Genomic DNA, 12,438 nt, shown 5'->3' on the forward strand with positions numbered 1-12,438 from the left:
CCCTGAGATGTCTATGCCCCAGCATGGTATGTCCCCAGAACACCACCAGCTACAGCACTGCTACCCCTAAGCACGGGTGGGGTGGGCTCATCTAAGGAGCAAACTCTCCTCTCTGCTCACACAAGTCTCACCCTTCCTCCCAATAGGCCAGGCATTCTCCATTCTCAACAACTTTTCTCTCCTATTCCTTCTATGTGAGACCTTTTTTTCTCCTGGAAATCTGACAGGGTTATCCTTCCTTATGTCACTTCAATTTCATCTTCAATGAGCTCAATCTTTATCACCTATTTTTTTTTGGGGGGGGGTTGGGTGCAGGGTTTCGGGAGGGGCCCACAGTGGGCAATGTCCAGGGCTTCCTCCTGGCTCTGCATCACTCCTGGAGGTGCTCAAGGGACCAATCATATGGGGTGCCAAGGATCAAACCTGCATCACCATATACCAGTCAAAAACTCTACCTGCTGTACTATGACTTGGGCTCCAAATCACCTAACTCCATATACATTCCTATTTTTTTAACTCTAATCTATTTTTAGTAACACCTATTATCCTTTAACATTATAGTAACAGTGGGGTTATATATTTATAAATGCTGTCTTCCTTACCATCTAAATATAAAATCCACAAGTGAAGGAATTTCTTATTTAAGTCACTCATGTATCCCATGAATCTAAAAAAGTGCCTGGCAGAGTATGTATTCAATATATATTTGTTATCCATAAACAAATCTCCATTTATCAGCCCAAATTGGAAACTTCCCTTAGTCTGTTTTTTAACATATTATTTATATACATACTCTTTTTTGCAATATATCAAAAGACTGCTTAATATTTAAAAGCTGTCTTAACAATTTTTCAAGCCTGGGAATAAGAAGATACCTGTCCTATTTTTGCCAAAATAAACCTTCCTCAGATACAGCCAACATTTTATCATAAAGTCTATGCACAATCAAAGATCCTTTAAGAATTTAAAAGCCTAGTTAATTTTGTCTTTCTTCACCCAGATTTCATCCATTCTATCAATTACACTGTCCCACTCAGAAACAGCAATATTAAGATAGAAGATTTGGGACAAAAGAGCTAAGTAAGAAAACTATACCAAAATGATATTAATATATAAAATCCTTTTAAGCTCTTCCTAGTTCTATCAGGCTCTAACATTATAAAAGCCAAAGTAAGATAGCTATACCAAGAATTTAAATGAAAAGGGGCCAGAGGAGTAGTACAGAGGATATTGTACTACTTGTATGCATGCCGGTTCGATCCCCGGCATCCCATATGGTCCCCCAAGCACTGCCAGGAGTAATTCCTGAGTGCAGAGCCAGGAGTAACCCCCTGAGCATCACCAGGTGTGACCCAAAAACCCAAAAAAAAAGGAAATAAGAATTTATATGAACAATAAAAGACTACTAAATAACTAAAATGCTAGTCTTTTATCAAATGTTTTTTGTGTTTGTATTCTTTCAGATGTAAGAAATGTTTTTCAAGTACATGCAAAAGCCAATCTATTCATCTAAGCAATGTCAGAGATAAAAAAAAAATTAAAGGTAGAATTTATCACCAAGCACAGTTTTAACAGATACAATTCAAACATTAAGCCTTTGATTCATTTGGAAGATAGAAATAATGCATTGCAGAGCATACACATAAAATTCATGTATTTCTCTATTATGAATATTTTTCAAATATCTTGCATATAATCTCCCAACTACAAAACAAAAACACTTTTCTTCAATACACTTACTAGAGATGAATTTGAACTATTTATTTTAGGAAAAAATAATCAGCTGAGGTCAGAATATGAAGAACTTTTTTTTTTGCTTTCTGTATTATTTTTTATTAGTGAATCACCGTGAGACAAAGTTACAGACTTCCAGGTTTTCATGCTTACATTTTAGTCATACAATGACTGAGCACCCATCCCTCCACCAGTGCCCATTTTCCACCACCAATGGTCCCAGCATCCCTCCCACCACCCCCACCCTGTCCCCTTCACCCCACCCTCCCTCTGTGGCAGGGAATTCCTGAAACTACTTACGTACATTTATTATGCTGCAAGGAATTTATTCACGTAACTATCTCCAAACATGTCACTTGAAGGGGTGGGTATCTTACTGGGACAGATTTGATATGAATGACTATTTTTAATACCACAGTTCAACTAGTGATGCCATAAAAAAGTTATTTAATGACAAATGATGCAATATTTTAAGTTTGAGACAAACTAATGTGAAAGCAAACAAGAAAGAGAGCAAAAAAAGCAAAAGAGAAAGAAAGAGAGAGAGAGAGAGTTTTTTCTAAATGGTGAGAACTTTTATAGATCTACTCTCTTGGACCAGAGATATAGCTCAGTAGGATATCACTTGCCTGGCTTGTGTGAGATTCTGGGTTTTATCTCCAGCACCTCACACACACAGGAAAAAAAAAAATCTACAATTTTACCAACTCTCAAACACACAACAGTATTGTTAACTACAGCCATATTGCTAGAGATCATCTCCCAAAGGACCTCTTTATCCCATAACTTGCAATTTCTACCCTTTGATCACCTTTACCCATTTCTCAGCATCCCCTTCCATCCCTAACTATATGTCTCCCATCCTCTAGCAACCACCAATCTGTCATCTGTACCTATGAACTGAGTTCATTTTCTAGTAAGGGTCCACAGATAATATTACACAGTATTTATCCAGTTTTTTCTTCCTTTAATGTATCAAGTCTGCTGCAATTCTTTATACATCTTAAATATTTATATATCACATTTTATGTAAACATATATTAACTATACATAATACATTAGAACATTTAGTGCCATCTTTTGTGAGAGTACAGCATAACCTACATATCCACAGGTAAGAATACAGAGGCTGGAGAGAGAGTACACGAAGTCGGCTGCTTGCCATACTCTCTTACCAAGCCAACTCAGGTTTGTTACTGACACTCCACACGGTCCAGAGACCCACCAAAAGTGGACCCTAAGCAAGGAGTGTGTCCTGAGCCCACCAAGTGTGGCACAAAAAAATAAAATACCAAAAAGAGGGGCCAGAGTGATAGTATAGCAGATAGGAAGCTTGCCTTGCATTCAGTGGACCGGTGATCAATCCCTGGCACTCCATATGATCCTCTGAGCACTGCCAGGAGTGATCCCTAAGTACAGAGCCAGAGTAGGCCCTGTTGTGGCCCCAAAAAAGGGTAAAGAATGAGAAAATAATCATGCACTATTATAGCCATGAAAATAGGTTTATACATATAAATATGAAACCATAGAGAACATTTACACTCAATCATTGGGAATGAAATGATATTGATTTACTCTGATTTTATATATAAATTTCAGTCTCAAAGGTTTACAAATACGCTTTATGGCCCATAATTTAAAAATTAAGAAAATGAAACCAACCCTTAATAGATACTCAGATCTGCCAATAAATGCTCCTTAAAACACACGTGTTCAAATGTAATTTTTAAAATATTATACCACAAATATTCATTATACAGTCAATGAAGATAGTACAGTTCAACTAGAAATGTAGATGTCCCTTTAGAAAAGTAAACCAAAAATTGCTACTGCAAAATAAAGGCAGATATAATTTTGCAAGGTACAATAATTCAATAAAAACAAACTTTTAAAAAGATATTTTGTTTGGGGCTGGAGCGATAGCATAACGGGTAGGAAGTCTGCCTTGCACGCAGCTAACCCGGGTTCAATTCCCAGCATCCCATATGGTCCCCTGAGCACTGCCAGGAGGGATTCCTGAGTGCATGAGCCAGGTGTGCATCACCGGGTGTGACCCAAAAAGTAAAAAAAAAATAAATAAATAAAAAATCGTTTTACTTATTTGGTTTTCAAGCCACACCTGCTTGGGCTCAGGGCTTACTTCTGGCTCTAAGCTCAAAAATCACTCCTGGAGGGGCTCAGAAGCTAGCAGGCACTGAAGGTAGGCCATTTTCAAGGCACTCTCTTCACCCTAAAAACAAACTTATCCAGAAGCTAACAAAACCATTAAAGAAGTAAGCTGAATATCAAAAAAAAAAAAAAAAAGAAAGAAAAACCCTCTTGTTTTTAAATAAAGCAATCCCAGTTTATATGCTATACAATTTCACTTACAGAACACTGTTGAAATAACAAAATCCTAAAAATGGAAATTGATGGTTGTCAGGGACTGGAACAAAGGCAGGTTATGAAAGGACACTCTGATGGTGACAGAGCTATTAAATATCTCGTATGTTAATATATAAACATATGTGATAAAAATCCATAGGACTAAATATGCATGAAAATGAGTATAAATAAAACTAGGAAATCTGAGTAAGTGTACTGTATCAATCAATCAAAGCTAACTGTCATATTTGGGTGACGGGTAACACAGACAGGCCCTATGCTGTGATTTCTTACAACTATCTGAGTCTGTAACTGCTTCCAAAATGGAAACAGAGTAAGGTAACAATTGCCCAAAGACAGCAGAAACTGAGAACTGCTCTTTAGCAGGAATCATAACACAGTAGGGGATGGGAGGCGGGGGAGGGAAGCGACAATGGTGGAGGTGGGTGTTAGAACAGTTTACGCATAAAAACCTGACAGAATCAATATTTTAAATCACAGTGCCTAAAATTTTTTTTTAATTTTTAAACAAAGTTTTTTTTTCAAAGAGTTCTTATGGAAGGGTACAATTTTGCTCTGCTATCACAGGATCATTTCAAAGGTTTTCACAGGAAGAAATTTTACTTGGTAACTGAATTTTACATAGACTTGCATTAGCACATCCCTTCTTAAATTTTCCTCACAAAACGTATAAAGACCTATCATTTTATATACACATTTGTATTCCCCACTAGTATGTAAACTCCATTCAAGCATAATTTTTTTCTACTAAATGTTATATTCTAGGCCAGAGAGACAGTACAGTGGGTAGAGCACTTGCTTTGCAAACAGCTGACCACGGTTCAATCTCTGGCACTCCACATGGTCTCCTGGAACATCAGGAGTGATCCCTGAGCACAGATCCAGGAGTAAACCCTGAGCACCACTGGGTGTTGCCCCCAAGCCAAAAAAATAAATAAAATATTCCTATCATCTAGCCCCAAGCTTGCTCCCTTGCAAGCACAAGAGTAAATGACTACAATGGAGCTGAAAGAGCTCAAGGAGCTTTTTGCATGCTTTAGGGCTGGTTCCTCCTTTCAGATACCACAAGGCCTTCAAGCACCTCAGGTAGGAGCAAGGATCTCCACCCCAGAGGACTGAGCCAACAGGATCCGCCTTCCAACCTCCCCACCTCCCCAGCACTGCCTGATATGCCCCTCCCCAGGAGAAAAAAAAAAGGTAAACGAATTTTCTTTTCCAAATGAGTGAAACTGTTGCAGGCAGATGGGAGGGAGAGGGGGCTAGGCTCCTGGCAATGCACTTTTGGGAAATCATTAAAATTTAAGAAAAGATTATCTAGCCCTCAAGTAGGCCAAAGGCATCAAGATCATATTTCTTTGACTTATACAAATCCTTAGGAGAAACTGAGGCAGCACCCAGAACAGTCAGGGAAGGAGAGGTAACAGAAGAATCTGTGAGATTATTAAGAGATTATGAGATTATGAACAGAAGAATCTGTGAGATTTCTAGGAGGAGACATCAACAGTGCAAGACTCTCCTGTGACTACACCCAGATTAACTACTATGTATAGAAAACTCAAAAGAAGAAGAAAAACCATTTGAAGAACCATGTAAAAGCCATTCAGGGCTTGAAGCCCATATTCTCCCTTGGACATGTACCTTTCTTGTCTGTTTCTTTGCTGCCTATGATCTCAAGCTCTTGAACACATTTCCCTCTTTTCCTCCTTTAACATCTAAGTAGATTTCAACTTAAAAAAAAAAAAGTTGCTTCACCGTTTCACCTCCTTCTGAAATTCTTTTCTATGAGCAAAAGGTAACGGACCCACAATGCTGTGCGGAGGTTGGGGCTGACCTGATTTAGGTTGGGCGTTTCCCAGCACACTGGTGGCTATGTGAGTGGGGCAGAGAGGTGCAAACAATCTTTTTGTGTCTACCTCCATTATTCCCCACTTTACCAAGCCACAAGCAACATAAATGATTTAAAAGGATAGTATACTTTTCTTTGATATCTACTTTGTGTCTGGCCAGTCAAAAAGTTAAAACCTGGCACCCATGCTTTGCAGGATTCCACCTGGGCGGGCCCATAGTATCCAGGATCCTCAGAGACACCAAGCAAGCTGTGGCTCCCAAACAAAAACACCTAAAACTTATCAGCTAACCAAATGTCAAATTCTCAGAACTCACTGAGTACATAGTTCTGTGAGCTGATACTAAAGCCTTAGAAGATCCCAAGTCCAACAGTAAATGTTTCTTTAAAAAATCTGTTGGAGGGAGATAGTACAAAGGGCTGGAGCAAACCTCCCTCCAGGCTCCAGTACCTAGCAGGGTGTGGTCCAAAAGCAAAAGAAAAAAATAAACTTTTATCTTCAAAGATCTTAAATGCAAGCTCAAATTTCCTATCACAATGTTAAGTCAACAGAAGAGATAAGTTTAAAAAAAAATGCAATACTCTATACATAAGATATAAGCAACAAATAAAAAGCATGGTTTAGGTTGAAACATGATTACCACAAGGAATATATAAAAAGAAAAGGCCTTTCTTTGTGCTTGTTTCACCTTTCAAACTCTTGTAAAATTTATATAAATTTCTTTTGCATTCATCAGCAAAGTTTTAACACCATCTGAAACATTAATGTAACAATTCTGCAGGGGCCAGGAGAAACTTACTAGGTTTAAAGTATTTGCTTTGCAAGGGGCCTATCCAGGATTCTGTCCCCAAACACCACCAGGAAGGTACCTCTGAAGACAGAGCAGGAGTAAACCCTGTACATAAACCCTAGTAAAGCCCAAACCCCCAGCCCTACCCCTATCCCCAAGATAAATCTGCAAATAGAAGTACTAAGGGTCAGAAACTCAAAGACCTTGGGGCCAGAGAGACAGACCAGGGAGAAGGTGTTTGCCTTACAGGTTCTATCCCTGGCACCCAACCAGGAGTGATCCCTGGGTGCAGAGCCAGGAGTAAGGCCTGAGTACTACCAGATGTGGTACAAAACACACACACACACACACACACACACACACACACACACTCACTCTGCAGCCTAGTGAAGGAAGGAAGGCTGAGTAGATTCAGATATACCACTTACAAGTTACCTAGTCTGGAATATAAAATTTTAAAAGTCTTGCCCCATCCAATGTAAGGGTAACCCTTTCAAAGAAAGTTGGAAATCTCTCTGTAATAAATCTTCTGAATTTTTAATGTCAACTAACTCAATTACAACTTATACACAAGTTAAAAATACAAAATTAGGGGCTGAAGTGATAGCACAGTGGGTAGGGCGTTTGCCTTGCGCGAGGCTGACCTGGGTTCGATTCCCAGCATCCCATGTGGTCCCTGAGCACCGCCAGGGGTAATTCCTGAGTGCAGAGCCAGGAGTGACCCCTGTGCATCGCCGGGTATAACCCAAAAAGAAAAAAAAATACAAAATTATACTGCAAATTCTTAAGTCACTGAAATGGCTAAAATTCTAAGATGCTTCTAATGCCAAGTTTGGAAAAACAATGGAGCTACTTGAATGTTAACCCAGTGCTGGATGAGATGGAACTGTATGTAGTAGGATCACCATCACTTCAGAACACTATCCTACTTAGTAAAGCCCTACACAAACCCTATTGTGACACTGTGTTCCCACTTGAAGATCACCCAACACAGGTGCATGGATTTGCTCATCGAACAAAAATGCATGTTCAAAACTGTTCGAAATAGTGATCTTCTCACACAAAAACTGGGAAACATCCAGTTTCAACAACAGGAAAATGAGAAAATAAAATGTAGCATATTCATGGAGCTGTAGCCCTGTGCTAAAAGTTAGCCTCCAGACTCTACCTAACATGAACGGATCTTCAAAGACGCTGAAAATACCCAGAGTACATCCCATCATTTTATTGCTATCAAATTCCAAAAAAGTACAGAAAAATGCAAGTAGACAAGAGTGTTATAGTGTCCTGTCAGAAATCAGCAGTTACCTTGGAGAATCTGTAGTAACTAGGAGAGGTGTAGGAAAGCAGAACTTTGGGGAATGCTGACATGCTCCATTTCCAGATCTAAGGGTACTGGTTGAGTGTCCATCTTGTTAAAGTGCTAAGAAAATTATGGTTTGTACACTTTTCCCTAAGTATATTTATTCATAAAAACTTCGTTGGGGAGGTGTTTGGGCCACACCTGGCAGTGCTGGTGGATAAGCCTGCTCTGTGTTCAAGAATCGCTCCCTCAGGAACTAAAGGGACCATGCTTTGTTGAGGACTGAACTCAGGCCTCACCAATCAAAGCAAACACTCCAGCACTTTAAGCTTTATCTCTGGTCCTAATAAACACTAATACAGGACTGGAGAGAAAGTACCGAAGGAACCTGCTTGCCTGAGACTAACCCAGGTTCCATCCCAGACACTACATAAGGCCTCCAGCACCTGGAGTTACTCCTAAGCATAGCCAAGAACAGCCCCTAAGCACTGCTGTGTGGCCCCATACTCACCTTCCTCCCAATCAAACAAACAAACAAAAAAAACCTTTCAATACACACATACTGGAGAGAAAGTACCGAAGGAACCTGCTTGCCTGAGACTAACCCAGGTTCCATCCCAGACACTACATAAGGCCTCCAGCACCTGGAGTTACTCCTAAGCATAGCCAAGAACAGCCCCTAAGCACTGCTGTGTGGCCCCATACTCACCTTCCTCCCAATCAAACAAACAAACAAAAAAAACCTTTCAATACACACATAGATGATTCAGATTATCAGGTAAATTCAGGACTGCTTCATATTTAAATTTTTTTTTTTTTTGCTTTTTAGGTCACACCCGGCAATGCACAGGGGTTACTCCTGGCTCTGCACTCAGGAATCACTTCTGGCGCTGCTCAGGGGACCATATGGGATGCTGGGAATCGAACCCGGGTCGGGCGCATGCAAGGCAAACGCCCTACCCACTGTGCTATCGCTCCAGCCCAGGACTGCTTCACATTTAAAAATAAGTGCAAAAATGAAATGAAAGCAGAAAAAAATTGTCTCATTGATGCTACATGATCATATCACACCATAACAAAACCCTGAAATTTTCCTGTTAGCAATACCTTTTAGAAGATCGGTATTGGTGCCTCACAAACAAGTCCTCTAGAAAAAAGAAAAATTACAAAGTAGAGAGTGAACCAAGAATTAAAAATTAGATTGAAAATTAAACTTCATTTGAAACTTAAAATTCAAAGTGGCCATTATAGCACCAACAAATCTCTTCTCAGATTCCTGAACCTTATTTGCCACTGACACAAAATAATTTTATCTCATCCTTAATGTCACAACCTCTTTCCAAATGAGAGATAGCAAGATTGTGATATTGACATTATCACAATCATGTTAATAAAGCACGTCCAGGAGCTGGAGAGATAGTACACCAGGTAAGGCATTTGCTGTGGCTGACCAGAGTTTGACCTGACATCTCAGCCATATGGTCTCCTAGGTTCCACCAAAAGTGATTCCTGAGTGCAGAACCAGGAGTAACTCATGAGCACTGCTGGATGTGGCCCCCAAACCAAAAAAATAAAACAAGTCCAACAATTCAAATACATACATCAGTTATTTAATCAAATGCTATAAATGAATAAGAATTCATTTGAAAATGACCTCACTGTTAAGGGCCTATCCTCTCAAGCAAGATCTAGTCAGTATTAAAAGGCTACAATTTTCTTGGTTCCCATCCTTGAATGTCAATTTTTCTTCCACCAAGTCTTTTTACCTCTCACTTTACCTTTTTGTACCTTTCACGTTCCCAGAAATCCAAGAAAGATCGTGTTTATTGAGCCCAAGAGGCACACTGTTGCAAGTACATCTTTCTACAGGTAACAAAAGTACAATTCGGCTTCACTGCTTGCTAATCAAACCTAGTCTGAGGGACAGTAAAAACTGCAAAGGCGCAGCACAAAAGTGACAAGATCCCACAAACAAAGTAACCTTTCTTACAAAATCTTTGAAGGTTTCAAGTTAACATCCTGAGTCAACATCTCCAAATACATTCGTGGTAAAGGCTACCTGGACAAACGATACAGTATTTGCTGAGGGGCACAAAACACCTCGCCCGGCGGATACTTAGTAATCGACATGCTGCAAGGAAGTAAACCCACGAATGGAATTCATGTGCAGGTCTAGAAAGTGTTCTCGAGTCCAGGTGAAAGTAACCCCCACCCCACGTGAAAAAGCCAAGAAGTTCCGAATTCCCCCTCGCGTAGGAAACTTTCCCATTTGGCAGCGAAACGCCTCCCAGCGACTCCAAAACGAGACGAGAAAATCTGACACCTGCTCTGCATTTTTCTGCAGGGCAGCGCAGGGCCAAACGGGTTTCACGGCGACTCCTTATCGCCACTGTCAATTCTGCGGGCCACCGGAAAGTCGCCACCAATGAAAACCTGGAGGGGTGGGGGAGGCGCAGCACGTCTTTCTTTGAAACTGCCCGACTGCACCCGGGGCGCGCGGTGCCACACCTGACACCTGGTCCACCGCACGGAGCGTGGTGACGGCACGGGGCGGCGCGGGTGCGGGATCCCCGCCCACAAGCCGACAGAGCCGCGTGGAAACGCCTCCAACGCCGCCGAGACCCCGAGCGTAGCCGTGCAAACGCCGCCGAGTCCGTGCGGAGCCGGGCGAATCCTTGGAAAGCATTTCCTGCCTGGAAAGCCACGCTCCTCCAACCCGAGGACAAACTTTTTTCCTCCCCACCCCACTTTGTCCCCCCGGCTCCCGCAACCGACTCGGGCCTCCCACCCCCGGCCCCCACCGGGGAACCCCGAAGCTCGGCAGTCCCGGCTCCCCCCAGCAACTCCCGTGTGCCGGCAAAGCCAGCCCCCTAGCGCACCCCCCGGAAACGGGCCCCCAAGCTCTCATGCTCCCCCCCACTCCCGCCCCCTCCCCGGCCCCCACCTACGCTCCCGGGAGCCCGGCCTCCCCGCACGTCCCCGGCTCAGGGGAGGCGGCGGGGAGGGGAAGCAGGAAGGAGGAAGAAGGGCTCCGGCCGGGCCTAGGCCGCTCGGCGCGCCGGGAGAAGAGCAGGGGGTTCCGGGGGAGCACCGCGGGCCCGGCTCGGGGCCAGGGCCCCCCTCTCCCGCCCCGGGCCGCCGCGCCGCCCTTCCCCGCCCCGGCCACACTCACTCGCCAGCCGCGGTCCATCGAGCACCCCGCTGCTGCCGCCTCCGCCGCCGCCGGCCGCTGCGGCCCCGGGGCCCCCCAGCTCCGGCTTCTTGGGCCCCGGAGGCGGCCCGGCTCCGCCGCCCGGCACCGCTCCCGGCGGAAAGCCGGCGGCCACGGGCGCCACGGCCAGAGCCAGGGGGACGCTGTTGCTATGGAGGCCGAGGCCCGGGGCAGCCCCGGCGGCCGGGTCCTCATGCAGGAACTGACACTCCTCCCCGTAGAAGCAAGTCTTATCCTTGGCGTAGTAGCGGCAGTACTTGAGCTTCACTCCCGCCGCCGCCGCCGCCCCGCCGGGGACACCCCCGACCCCCGGCGGGGCCACCACGGCCACTGCCGCCGCCAGCGACGAAGAGGACGGGGAGGCGGCGGCCGAGGGGGGCGGGAGGCCGCCGCCACTGTTCATGGCAACGCCGCAGCCTCGCCTGCTGCCGCCGCCGCCGCCACCATAGACGGGAGAGGGGAGAAGAGGCGGCCGGTGCCGGATGAAAGCCCGGGCGGGTGGGTCTGTCCCGCAGCGGGCGCCGGAGCCGCCCGGGGAGAGGGGGAGGGGAGGAGGGAGGGGGAGGGGGCGGGCGGGAGGGGAGGGGGCGAGCCGGGACGCTCGCTCGCTCGCTCTGCGCTTCGCCTTAAAGGGGCCGCGCGGGACGCTGCACCGGTCGCCCGGGCCCGAGGGCCGCCTCGGAAAACTCGCGCGGAGGGGAGGGGGCGCGGCGGCGGCCGGCGGGTGGGGCGGGCGGAGGGCCCGATTTATTTTTAAATTCTGCCTCCTCTCGCCCGCTCGCGCTCCGCTTCCTCCTGGTTGTTTATTCCAGGTTCCTCTTCCTGAGACGGCCGTCGCCCCTGCGCAGGCGCGCGGGCACGCGGGGGCTTGTGGGTAGCGGGCGCGCGGCGCTTCGCGGGGAGAGCGGCGTGGGGGAAGCGGCGCAGGACGTCGGGGGCTCCGGGGCGCCCGCGAGCCGCCGCGTCCCTGGCCACGATGATCTGGCGCGCGACGGACCCTGCCCTTTGGGCGCCCGACCTCTTCTGTGTAAAGCCAGCCGCCGCCTCTTGGTTTTTTTAGTTTTGGTCTTGTTTTTTCCTTTAATGGAAAGGACGAGGAAACCAAATGTAAATGGTCGTTCTGAGAGGCCGCACCTGGGAATTGAACCCTACTTAGCCTTTGCTGTTG

At 45.2% G+C, this 12,438-nt stretch overlaps 1 protein-coding gene across 6 annotated transcripts in view; it reads right to left on the bottom strand.

Annotated features, from left to right (window-relative positions):
* The window catches only part of PAN3 (poly(A) specific ribonuclease subunit PAN3), a 135,693-nt gene extending 123,548 nt beyond the window's left edge, over positions 1 to 12,145 (bottom strand). For 2 of the 6 annotated variants that reach the window (XM_055132246.1, XM_055132241.1), the window contains exon 1: positions 11,232 to 12,133. In XM_055132246.1, coding sequence (XP_054988221.1) covers positions 11,232 to 11,673 — 442 coding nt within the window. In that variant the 5' untranslated portion in view covers positions 11,674 to 12,133. Of the gene's footprint in view, positions 1 to 11,231 lie in introns of all 6 variants that reach the window. The other 4 variants (XR_008629289.1, XM_055132235.1, XM_055132260.1 and 1 more) reach the window with 4 other exon arrangements.
* Positions 12,146 to 12,438: the final 293 nt, after the last annotated feature.

The sequence above is a fragment of the Sorex araneus genome, chromosome 1, assembly GCF_027595985.1.
Source record: "Sorex araneus isolate mSorAra2 chromosome 1, mSorAra2.pri, whole genome shotgun sequence".
Taxonomy (NCBI): Eukaryota; Metazoa; Chordata; class Mammalia; order Eulipotyphla; family Soricidae; genus Sorex; species Sorex araneus.